This window comes from Apium graveolens, chromosome 9 (genome assembly GCF_009905375.1).
Source record: "Apium graveolens cultivar Ventura chromosome 9, ASM990537v1, whole genome shotgun sequence".
Taxonomy (NCBI): Eukaryota; Viridiplantae; Streptophyta; class Magnoliopsida; order Apiales; family Apiaceae; genus Apium; species Apium graveolens.
Window position 1 is genome coordinate 195,243,698 of NC_133655.1, and position 13,680 is coordinate 195,257,377.

Genomic DNA, 13,680 nt, shown 5'->3' on the forward strand with positions numbered 1-13,680 from the left:
TTATCAACATCAAACAATAATGAACATATTTTTCACACATTTTGGAAAAAAAAATAAACAATATACGGAGAGCTGGATTTTACAAAATTCCGATTCTACCCACACTAGAGAGAGAAAGGACAATTCCCAGACACTCTAATATAGCCGGGCCCACCTCTCCGGTCCAGAATAAACATCAATGACACTAAAACACCTTTTTAATTTATTTTTTGTTTGTAAAAAAAACCTTAACAGAGACTTATCGAAAATGTTTACCAGCAAGAAAAAAAATAAGACGAGCTCTAAAATAAAATATAAACCTTTTGCTCTTCCTCAATTGCGAGCCTTTGCCTCTCCGGAGGCTGACTTTTCTTCTGTTCCGGGTGTAAACCTTGGTAGTGTCAGTAATGTATTTACCCGAGAGACGCCTTCAAGGGCAGACCAGTCTTTCTCTGGGTCTGCATATAGTAAAGGATCGTCTTCGTCAGCTTCAACTTCTTCCTCCTTACATTCTTCACCAAGTTTCTCCTCTCCATTACTTACATTACCGGAAGAATCCTTTCTACTATTATTTAATATGTGCTCTTCCACTGGTACTATCTTCTCATTTGATTCAATGACAGAAGCAGAAGATATATCATTGGAGTTTAAGAAGAGGCAAACCACTGCACAGTCATCAACCTTAGAGGTGGGATATTTTCCCTTCCATGCTCGAACTGCCGACTCAACTAATGCTCTAGCAGCATAGGAACGTGCTGGAGCTGCAGCAACAATGTCTACAACTTCCTTGTTTGAGAGAACATCCCAAATCTGTGGTAAGAAAAACAGAAGTTTGAGAGGAAGATATATACTTCATGAGAAATTGTCCTACAAAATAACTCATACCCCGTCTGTTGCCAGCACTACAAACTCATCCTTTTCGGTGAGGCGACGATGAGAAATTTCAGGCACAGATATTAGACCGAAATCTTTAAGACAGAAGTCCCCAAACGCACGGGCCATGGCAAGGCCAGGAGAGTCGTTGTTAGGCAACCAAACTCTGGCAACCTCAGGTTCATCCCGAAGAGCAAAAACTCGCCCCTTACATTTACGAATTCTCTCTGCTTCGGCTGTAAATTTAGACAAAAGGTCTAGGATACTTTATAACTTATTAATAGAATCCTACACCATTCATGTAAGTAATTTCTTTTCTTTATTTGGCAAAATAGTTCACATACGTAATTTTTAATGTATAGTCGCGCTTAAGGAAGACGGTGGTTACCAAATAATGAGAATCATTTATTGAAAAGGGTCAGATAAGCACATGTCCTTATAAGCCTAATACCTATCTTTTGTTTTCTGCAGTTGGAAATAAAAAAGGACAAAACATCTTAGCTGTCTTCCCTACTATCACCTAGAGATCCTACCTTCTGATTTTATCTTTTATTCATGGGATCATGTGGACCTGCATGTTCATACACTATCTGCCAAACTTGCCTGCCTTGCACAATGTTGTCAACAATCAATTTTTTTTCATCATTAATGTCTAGAATTCTGTACCCATAAATTTGCCAACATATCAAGATAAAGAAGTGTTGGGTTTTTTAATTATTAACTTGTGTTAAAAGAATTCAAGATTACTGTCCAGAAAACAATATGCCATCCAAGGACCTACAAGTTATTTCCTATATTCCTATAGATTTCTTCTGATGTCTTTATATTATAAGCACAATAACGTGTATAACATTGATACAAATATATATGAAAATATCTATAGCATTAATACGGTCTGCCTGTAAGCTTCGTAGGAATCATTATGTATCAAATTTGCAAGAGCCTGGGAAAGACGCACATTAAAAGAGGGGGCTTTTATACCTGGAAGATTTGGTTTCAAATCAACAGTTAGCTGTATTGCAGTAAGATGATCGTCCTTATCTCTTGTACCCATTACAGCTCTGGAGTCTCCGACATTACTAATCACAAGATCTTGGCCCTACAAGAAACCATAAAGAAATTCATGTTGAGAATGAATTTTATATAGTTTAGAGGGAACCAATTTCAATTGAATTCAGTCTGGGACCTGCTTAATCAGGGTTACAGCTGTTGTTCCACTGCAGAAGCAATCAATGTTAGTGTACATCTTAAGTTCTCTATCCATGACTTTGTAAGCTTTAAGAAAGGACTCTTTTAGGGTCTGAAACATATTTGTGTGCTTTTCAGTTTCTTCAACGACGACCGATGCCCTTGGTTCTTCATCAGCATTTAAAAAGGATGTGCTTTCAGAGTTCAAGCTACCTGTGCCATTAAGACTAATCTCTCTAAGAACGTCATCAGTTTTCGTATGAACTTCCCAGTGCGTACTCAGTTTTAATGGGAGAGAATCTCTGACTCTCTTAGCAACCATGTGACCATAAGGCCCATGTCCATCAAAAACACCACAAAATATCGTGTCCGCTCTTGACGCAAAGTTCTGAAAGAAAATCCACTCTAAATTAGCCGCATAGCAGTGTGAGATACAAGGAAAATGCTCTTACAATTCTAAGCACATAAACTATTGTTCTTTACTTTTGCATTCAACATGAAGATGTGATTTGAGCATACAAAAATAAAGTTTGTCGAATATTAAAATGATCCAATACCTAATGTGATTTTTCAGCAATAGCATTTTCATTTATGTCAGAATTAGCCTTTGTGTTTCCCAATGCTACATTTTACGTTTATCAACACATACAAGAGCAGAGAGATTAGATGTCACTGCACTAGAACCATGACCGAAATCTGAATCATGATTCAATTCAACGCTCAAGGTATACAATTTAGCGGTTAGAAATTTAAACACTGTTTACATTGCAGCACTTGATTCAACTTCCAAACATGCCTTGGTTAATATATATATACATAACTTTGCAGGCAGGGAAAAAATTACGTCTGCCCAACAAAATTATAACCACCAAAAGTACCAATAAAATTAACTCAAAGCTAAGTATAAGAACTCATAAAAGAATATAAAGCTTAAAATTATAATATTAAGAAGAGTATCAAAACAGCTAACCTCCCATACAATCATGGCATCTTGATTAGTCCCTTTCTTGCCTTGTTGAGTAAACATTGAAGCAACATAACTAGAGCCATTTAAGAACATCCGTCCCGGAATCCTATGAAGCTCTTCTTCCCTCGATTCAAAGGAAGAATTTCTCGACCCTAATTTTTTCCTCGAATTCTTCCTTTTTCTAACCCCCGGGGAATTCGGGACAGGGCTCCTGCTTTCAGTAGATAAGCAGGACCCCATCCTAAGGGCCCTGATAATATCTAGTATGCAATCCAGACCAGCGACGCAATCACACCACCTAGTTTCAGTTGAAGACTCCGTCACAACGACTTATAGAAACCCTGCTATAAATTTGATCACCCCTCCCCCTTAATCACAAAATCAACAAAATCTAACCCTCAAGCTTCAAGTACCTAAAGTATCAAATCAAGTAAATACCAATTACTTTCCGAAAACACAACAAGTTATAACAAACTTCTCACAAATTTCAACTTTCTACACAAACTAACAATCAAACACACAATCTAAACAATTTAACAAAGACTATACATAAAAACAGATCTTTAACTAAAACCAACAATAAATCAACAAAAATATCCATAAAAATCACAGTTTTATTTAACAATTCAACCCAACAAATTCATTTGTCTTACCTCTTGAAAAATTCTGTATCTATAACACCACAGAAGGGCCGAAAGATCAAATCTTGAAAACCCCACCAAGCAATCTTCAAGTTTTCACATAAAAATCAAAACTTGCAGCACCAAACAGCAAAATAAATCATACCCACATCACAAAACAGATCAAACTCCAATCTAAATCACACAAAAAATCAAAAACATGAAAAACAAGGAAAAGGGGTGTGAAAAGAGTGTGGGAGAGAGAGAGAGAATAGCACAATGAGATCACAAGAAACACGGTATATATATATATTACATATATAGGGTGGGAGAGAGGAGAAATAAATGAAAAGTCTGGAGGTATGTATGATGTCTGTCTGTCTGTTATATGTAAAAGATGTGTGTGTATATATACTTACCATTCTTGAGACTGTTATTATTAAGTCGCTGTTTATAATTAAGCGGATAAGACTCGATTAGTAAATTATAAATTTTTCCATTCACCACATTTGCATGTTTTAGAGCTCCTTTCACTTCTTTTCTACCTAATTTTTTTGGTAGCTTACTGAATTATTTAATACTCCCTCCGTTCCTAAAAAGTTTTCTGTTTGTGTTAAACACGTTTGTCACTCCACACTTTTAATTGTTAATATTTTTAATTTCGTATTATTATTAAATATAAAAATTTCATTATATTAAAGTACTTATAAATACGAATCCAACAAAATCGTTCATGACTATACTTGGTTTTATAAATTAAACGTAAATTAGTAGTCAAACGTTTATCATGAACAGTACAAAAAGTCAAAATGGGAAATATATTTTGGGACGGAGGAAGTAGTTTTATGGTTGTTTATTTACCTATTTCATATCATTATACATTTAATTAAGATTTGAAGTAATCATGCGGAGCTTTGCGGACCCAAAATTGGGACAGAAAATTGTTTGTAATATGATTAATATGTCATTTTAGATTATTTTAATTAATAAGATTAAGATGAATGTATGATTCATCTTATTAATTGTATGATTATTAATTAAAAACAAATATTTATATTTGTGATCTATTTTTTTAAGAATGAGACCCTGTTATTCCCAAGGAACTAACAATGAGATTTACAGAAGGGGGGTTGAATGTAAATCTCAAAACTTTTTCAAGTTTTGAGCAGTTTCAAAGGCTAAGTGTTTTGATGAACAGTCGTGTGTGAATTGCTTTGAGCAGGTGCAGACAGATATATATTCAAAATACAAATGCAAAGAACACAAAGGCTTTAAAAACTTTTCTGGTGGATTTGTTGTTCCACCAGAGATGTGTATTTCAGAAAATCTGTGATTCAAATGAATTGATCACAGCTGCGTCCTAGTACAAACTAGATGATTTTCTCTCTATGTTTTTCTAAACAGCTCTGGAAAATTTACATTCTAATTACTAACTGCAACTTGGTTTATATATCACCAAGATTACAAGTGAAGACAAAAGTAAAAATACGATTAAAAAGGTTCTTCACATGTTTCTTCTTCATTTCTCTATCCAATGCAATCTAGGATAATCTGTGAATTTTTGAATACTTCCTTGTTTGCACCAGAATGGAAATGCTGCATTTTCTTGATTCCTCCAAGAGGCTACCACATTCCAATTGTCTCTGTCAACCCATGTGCCTCTGTCAGCTTATGAATTGTCACTGTCAACTGCTATTGAACTTAGCATCCGTTGAAACTTTCATCCGTTGATGGCTTTATCCGTTGATGCATTAGCAATTGAAGCTTTATCCGTTGATGCACTCATCCGTTGATGGATGTTATCCGTTGAAGCTTTAGAGACATCCGTTGAAGCTTTGTTTCTCATCCGTTGAAGGCCTTTAATCTATCAGTTGATACTACTTCATTTATACAGAATTACAAGGCATGAAATATTTACAATTAGCCCTCCTATTTGCATATCCACTAGTAGTCAACATGACTTATAATTTCTCACAACATCTAAGAGTTATAGCTTAAATACAGAAACTAAAATTTGCTACAATACTAAACTTATTTCTAAGTAAAGCTACTCCATCAACGGATAGCCAGAGTGGTCTTATCCGTTGAGGCTACAAACACTAGATTTCTACTTAAGTGTTTTGTTTAACTTATCATCAAACTAATACACATATTCCTAACAATCTCCCCCTATTTATGTCTACTAGAATTTTAGGCATAAATTTGGGTTTTAACTTGATGATAACAAAACACTTAACAAATATATGAACTGAAATCAAGTAGAAATTCAAAAGTGCTACAAAAGTGTATGTACTGAGATAGAATTGAAGAATTACATTATTTCTAAGGATGCTCCTTTAGACTGAGCAAATTATTTTCTCTTCCTTTGATCCCTTGTTTTCTTCCCTAGCCTCCTGTCATTTTTCTCTACTTGGAGTTGGAGTTGTCTGTAGAATTCAGCTTCATCTTCTTCACTGATATCCAACTTAGATTGCATGTCCTTGAGAGTTTCATTACTGGCAATTTTAAGCTGGTCTTCAAGTCTGAAAAATCTTCTGACTCCTTTATTGTCTCTGAACTCCATCAACCAATGAGGTGATTTATGAATTGTAATGCCATGCTCAGGGATGAGTAGTGTTCTAGGCAAGGAATTAGACTCCCACCAAGTTTTCCTTACGTTGGCAATCTTGTTGAGAATCTCAATTTTGGCAGTCCTGGTAAAGCCAGAATCCCTTTTGATAGCTGAGTAGACTCTAACCAAGGTAGAATAGCCTTCATTCAGAATTCTTTGAAGAGGCCAAGTCATTTCCTCATTTCCTTTATACTTGAATACTAGCCTTTCTGGGAGCTGTTTGTATGCACTTACTGAAAGGAATATGTCCTAAGTTCAATCATGTATTAGGATTTAGGAATAACTTTTATGTAATCTGTTTTGATTTCATTGATATTAATAAAGACTTGTTTTGTTTTTATTACGGGCTTTATCTATTTAAGTGTTTAAATAAGATATACCATAGTTTAGAGTAAAGCTTTTTATGGATTATGATGAGATCATAATAGTGAGACCTAAAAAGATGATAACTCTAAACTTAAATAGTTCCTGATCATAGGATTACTAACTGGTAATTAATAATCCGCAAAGATCGGTACATACTATGCTTGCTTCATTATGAAGGATGTCTGTTCTCATAGACATTTGTGTGGTGACACTATAGCTAGTATGTAGGTGCTTATTATAGAATAAGTTCACTGAACATGACTCGCACAGCTGAACAACTGATGGAGTTCACTCACGTGTCAGCGGTTGTTCGCAGAGTGATAGTTGTACAAGTATCCTTAGACTTGAGGTCATCATAGTCATCTTGTGTACACTGAACTATGCTTTGATTTAGTTCTTAGTCTCCAGGGACAATTATTAGGGCTCTTCTGGGTATAAGAATTTGTACTCGAAGATAGTGTATGATCAATAAAGGATCTACCCCTTCCAGTAAAGGAAGCGAATGTTCAAGGCTGATCCACTTATGCTAGTTCAGGAATCTCTGGCCAGAGTGAATGAAATTAGAAAAGAGTTTCTAATTTGCATAGAACTACGCATAGTAAATGGTAAGCAAGTGATTGAATTAGATAGACTTGACACGAGATCCATGCCTTGTATTTAATCGGGACATTGTAGGGTAGAAGGAGTTTATTGTACGGTAACTATTCACTGAATAGGTTCTTGGTATTCTAAGCAGTGAATTCATATTATCCGGATAGTCGCGATATGCTGAGAAGTATCCCTCACGATGTAGAATAAATGTGATTAATTAATTAATCATATTTAATAAATTAGAGAATTTATATAAATAATGATAAAATAGTTTTATTATTATTTATTTCTACTACCGGCTTAATATTGAACCTACAGGGTCGCACCATAAAAAGAGAATGATTTAATGGTGGAGGAATTAATTAATAATGGCTAATAATTATTTATTTATGAAATAAATAATTAATTTGCAAATTTAATAATTGATTAAATGAGATTTAATTGATTATAAATTAATTAAGAAGAGTTCTTAATATTATTAATTAAAGAATTTAATTTTTGGAAATTAAATCAAGAGAGAGAATTATTTCTAAAGTGTTTAGAAAAAGGATTAATGATTAAAAGGTGTTTTAATTATTAATGAGAATAATAAATGGGATAATAATAATAATATTTATGGGAAAATTTCAGCTGAAAATTTTGCCTATAAATACACTATTATAGACCCTATTTTATTCCAACCCCATCGAACCCGAAAACCCAAAAAGTTTGGAAACCCCAATTCTCTCCACCTCCTTCCTCCTCCTTAACATCGTTTTCTTGGTGGATACCGGTGGAGTGCTTCACACTTGAGGAGCAACTGCTAAGGATCTCTGATCGTTGTCTCCGAATTAATTTAAAAGGTTAGATTCGATCCCTCGAATTTTTATTCATGATCTGTATGCATTATTTGGATTTTATATGTGTAAAAGTGTTTTGCCATGACCCCGCTGCGTTAAAAATCCAACAATGGTATCAGAGCATTGGTTGTATGCATATAGATCTGTGGTAAAAATTTCAGAATTTTATGTGCTTGTATGAATTAATTATGATTTTTACAAGTTATATTATGGATTAATTATGTCTGATGAGAAATCGTTTCTCAGAATAATCTTGAATGTTGATCTGGGTTGTACAAGTGTTGTAGATCGTCTGGGTATTTTTCTTATAATTTTATGATGTATAGATTTTTTATTATGAATTTTTGAAGTTGTTACAATTAAAATTCGTAATTAAATAAGTAAATATATGTATATAAAGTATATATATGTTTATATCTGTAATGCTGTGCTTGTCTGCTACATCTGTTGTGCACGGAAAAAAAAGTGACAGAGCACAGTACGGCGGCACGGAATTCGAGGAGAGAGAAGACGGCGGTGGCTGAAAAAAAAAATAGGGGTGTAACGCATTCTGGGAATGCGTTACACACCTGTAACGCATCACGGGAATGCGTTACAGGTCCTGTAACGCGTTCCTATACAGCCCGTCTGTTGATTTTTAAATTGATTTTCTGGGAGTTTCGTAACTCCGTTTTGGGCGTGCAATATATCGTTGGATTCGTTTTTCCAAGACAGATCTAATGGAGTGATCAATTTTAGTTTATATAAAAGTTTTGAACTGTTTATATTTCCATGAAGTGTTTTAAAGTTGTTTTTGACTGTTTTTAATTGCTTTTAAATGCTTCATGTGATACATAGAGATGTAAAATGCTTAGACTAATGTGCTAGATGATATAACATGCCTACCTTGATGTTTATTCATGTTGATATATGTGATATATGCTTAGTTTATCATGCGATGATAGATTTAGGTGAACTTAAATGAACATAAGGCGTTTGTTAGACAACCTAGTATAGTGAAATTGTTTCATAACCTTAATAACAATATTATGAATACAATCGTGAGATTCTTGTGTTTGTGAAACACGTAATTGAATATGAATTTTCGATATGAGAGAAAGGATGATTCTGTCAACAACAGATTTCTATCTGTAAGAAAGGGTTATTAAGTGAAGCCTCTTGACAATGCTCCACCCGATCTGGGAATCATCATTGATTATTGATTTGAAATATTTAATTTAAAAGGAATAATTTCTTTATAATATGATTATGATTGTAACGTAATATAATCCCTCTAAAATTAAATAATATTAAGTAATAATTGGTCAATGACACAACGGGCTTGTGTCGGTCATAGCCTTCCAACATGGTAGAAAGTAGTTTTTATTTTTGAATCATTGTCGTTTCGTGCCACAGCCGAGGGCTTTGATTTCGAAATAAGAAATACTTGTCTATTACATAGAGATGTGTACATTGAATAAGAATCTAAAGATCGTTATGTGCCACAGCCGTGGGCCTTTGGGGACTGATTCAATTGTACGGAATGTTGGGTTAGACTTGACTTAGAATATTGAGTTTATCGTGCCACAGCCGTGACTCAATTATTCAAGAGACTTTATTAGGGAATAACATTAGATGTAATTGACAAGAGTTTTCTGCCTATTGAACATTACATGGCGTTTCGTGCCACAGCCGGGGTTGTGTAATGGAATGTAGGATCCCTATTCCCACTAGCATTATGAATGCTTAATTTTTCATGTAGGGGGTTGAATAAATTAGGAAAACTAGTGGGAGCCACTTATGAATAAAGACCCGATTCATATAGTGTTTTGAAATGAAATCGAATATTTGTTAAGTGTTGTTATGTGTTTATCATTTACAGATTTACAATATACATTATATCTTCTGCACTATCATTCAGGAGCATACTGGATGCTCACAAATTTACTGGTCCTAATTATGCTGACTGGCTTCGAAACTTGAGAATTGTTCTCAGGATTGAGAAGCTGGAATACGTGATTGACTCACCTAAGCCTACTGAACCTGCTAGCGATGTGCATAATGATGAACATGTTGTGTATCGTAAGTGGATAGATGATGCAAATGTTGCTCAATGCATCATGCTAGCTTTCATGAACATTGAGCTAAAGAAGCAACATGAGCATATGGATGCTCACACCATCCTCATGCATCTACAAGAGTTGTATGATGTGGCGGGGAGGACAGCTCGATATGTGATATCGAAGGAGTTGTTCGGTTGCAGGATGTCTGAGGGATCATCTGTGAATGACCATGTACTTAAGATGATCAATTTGATTGAACATCTTGGACAACTTGTTTTTGCCATGGATGGGGAGCTGAGCCAAGACTTGGTCTTGCAATCGCTTCCGAGTTCGTTCTCGCAGTTTGTTGTGAACTTTCACATGAATAAGTTGGATGTCAGCCTGCCTGAACTCCACAACATGTTGAAGACTGCGGAATCGAATTTTCCCCCTAAGAAGAGTTCTGTTCTTCTAATTGGTGAAGGTTCCAATCCTAAGAAAAGGAAGAGGAACTCTTCCAAGAAGAAGAAAGTAGGTGAAGAAAAGCCGGTTCCACCAAAAGCTGAAGACCCCAAGAGCAAAGTTGTTTGCTTTCACTGTAACAAGGTGGGGCACTGGAAGAGGAACTGCAAGGTTTACCTTGCAGAAATGAAGAAGAAGAAGGGTAGTGAGACTACCGCTTCTGATTCAGGTATGTTCATGAAAGAAGTGAATATGTCATTAAATCAAATTTCTACTTGGGTATTAGATACCGCCTGTGGTTCTCAAATCTGCAATTTGTTGCAGGGACCAAGGAGAAGTAGGACTCTTGAGGAAGAGGAGGTGATTCTACTGATGGAAATGGAGCAAGAGTTGCTGCTGAAGATGTAGAATCATTTCATTTACATAGGCCTACGGGCAAGACTATTGTTTGAAATAATTGTTATTTTGTTCCCTCGATTGTGAGGAATATTATTCCCATGTTAGACTTGGCTGGATTTTCATTTATTATTGAGAATAATGAATGTTCTATTCTTAGAGATAATATTCTTTATGGACGTGGTGCTTTAAATAATGGTCTGTATGTATGTGACATAATTTATTTCAGATTGAACAAACTAATAAAAGAAAAGGGATGTTGAAAATCTCACTTTATAGTGGCATTGCAGTCTCCATTTAGTAGACATGGAGAGAGGGCTGCAAATTTGCTAGGAATGGTACACACAGATGTATGTGGACCAATGTCTACGCAAGCCATGGGTGGATTTTTATACTTCATTACTTTTATAGATGATAGATCTGGATTCGGATATGTGTTTGATGAAACACAAGTCTGAGGCCTTTGAAAAGTTCAAAGAATATAAGTATGAAGTGGAGAAACAACTAAACATAGTATTATAACTCTTCGATTAGATCGAGGTGGTGAATACTTGAACGGAGAGTTTCTGGATTATCTCAAAGTAAATGGTATAGTCTCCCAATGGACTCCTCCAGATTAGTATCTGAAAGGAGAAATCGAACTTTGTTAGACATAGTTCGGTCCATGATGAGCTATGCAAATCTTCTAGTATTCCTATGGGGTTATGCATTGGAAACCTCAGCATATTTACTGAATAAGGTGCCTTCCAAAACCTGTTCCTCAAACTTCGTATGAGATATGGAAAGAAAGGAAACCGAGTCTTAAACACGTTAAGATTTGGGGATGTCCAGCTCATGTCAAGAAAGTTGACCCAGATAAGCTGGAATATCGATCCGTAAAATGTAGTTTTGTGGGATATCCTAAAGAGACTTTAGGGTATTACTTTTACACCGATCATCGGGTGTTTGTATCCAGACATGCTACCTTCTTGGAAAAGGAGTTTATCCTTGAAGGAAACAGTGGGAGAAAAATTGAACTTGATGAAGTTCAAGAAGCACAAACTACTACAGATCAAGTGGAAACACCTGTTCTGACTGAACAACCTTTTATGGAACAGCCCATTCGTAGGTCAGGGAGAGTGTCTCGCCAACCTGAGAAGTAAAATGGCCTTGTCATTGAGAATGACAATGAGTTGTCGATCATTGATGATGACGACCCTGTAACCTATAATGAGGCTATGAGTAGTGTTGACTCAGAGAAATGGCATAGTGCCATGAAATCCAGAATGAAATCTATGTATACGGTATACAAAAGATAGATTATAGCAGATGGCCAGGTGGAGACCTATAAGGCAAGGCTTGTGGCAAAAGGATTCAAACAAAGGCAATGGATTGACTTTGATGAAACCTTTTACCTGTAGCCCTGTTAAAATCAATTCAGATTTTGCTTGCGAATGCTGCTTACTACGACTATGAAATCTGGCAGATGGCCAGATGGTTTTCTTTCCAAGGAAAATGAAAACCTAGTGTGTAAGCTACTGCGAACCATATGTGGTTTAAAGCAAGCTTCTCGAAAGATGGAACATTCGTTTTGATGAGACAATCAAAGAGTTTGATTTTATCAAAAACGTAGATGAACCATGCGTCTACAAAAGGGTTAGTGGGAGCGCGGTAACATTTCTTGTATTGTATTGAATTAGAATTGACACACATAACAATATAGCAGACCCACTCACAAAGCTACTTTATGAAAGTCACTTTGATCGTCATAAAGACAAGATGGGTAATAGATACCAGAGTGATTGGCTTTAGTACAAGTGGGAGATTGAAAGGAATATGTCCTAAGTCCAATCATGTATTAGGATTTAGGAATAACTTTTATGTAATCTGTTTTGATTTCATTGATATTAATAAAGACTTGTTTTGTTTTTATTACGGGCTTTATCTATTTAAGTATTTAAATAAGATATACCATAGTTTAGAGTAAAGTTTTTTATGGATTATGATGAGATCATAATAGTGAGACCTAAAAAGATGATAACTCTAAACTTAAATAGTTCCTGGTCATAGGATTACTAACTGGTAATTAATAATCCGCAAAGATCGGTATATACTATGCTTGCTTCATTATGAAGGATGTCTGTTCTCATAGACATTTGTGTGGTGACACTATAGCTAGTATGTAGGTGCTTATTATAGAATAAGTTCACTGAACATGACTCGCACAGCTGAACAACTGATGGAGTTCACTCACGTGTCAGCGGTTGTTCGCAGAGTGATAGTTGTACAAGTATCCTTAGACTTGAGGTCATCATAGTCATCTTGTGTACACTGAACTATGCTTTGGTTTAGTTCTTAGTCTCCAGGGACAATTATTAGGGCTCTTCTGGGTATAGGAATTTGTACACGAAGATAGTGTATGATCAATAAAGGATCTACCCCTTCCAGTGAAGGAAGCGAATGTTCAAGGCTGATCCACTTATGCTAGTTCAGGAATCTCTGGCCAGAGTGAATGAAATTAGAAAAGAGTTTCTAATTTGCATAGAACTACGCATAGTAAATGGTAAGCAAGTGATTGAATTAGATAGACTTGACACGAGATCCATGCCTTGTATTTAATCGGGACATTGTAGGGTAGAAGGAGTTTATTGTACGGTAACTATTCACTGAATAGGTTCTTTGTATTCTAAGCAGTGAATTCATATTATCCGGATAGTCGCGATATGCTGAGAAGTATCCCTCACGATGTAGAATAAATGTGATTAACTAATTAATCATATTTAATAAA

The 13,680-nt window shown here is 35.4% G+C and overlaps 1 protein-coding gene across 2 annotated transcripts; it reads right to left on the bottom strand.

Annotated features, from left to right (window-relative positions):
• On the bottom strand, positions 1 to 3,954 carry LOC141683428 (putative protein phosphatase 2C 33). Of its 2 annotated transcripts, none has more exons than XM_074488146.1 (6): positions 3,661 to 3,954; positions 3,011 to 3,420; positions 2,039 to 2,428; positions 1,834 to 1,951; positions 865 to 1,109; positions 1 to 789 (listed from the first exon to the last, which is right to left on the bottom strand). In XM_074488146.1, exons 2-6 carry the CDS (start codon positions 3,245 to 3,247, stop codon positions 313 to 315), a joined length of 1,467 nt encoding a protein of 488 aa, XP_074344247.1. In that variant the 5' UTR covers positions 3,248 to 3,420; positions 3,661 to 3,954; the 3' UTR covers positions 1 to 312. The 2 variants fall into 2 exon arrangements, with proteins under 2 accessions (XP_074344247.1, XP_074344248.1); XM_074488147.1 differs by having other exon boundaries at positions 865 to 1,088; positions 3,661 to 3,950.
• Between the last annotated feature and the right edge of the window lie 9,726 nt (positions 3,955 to 13,680).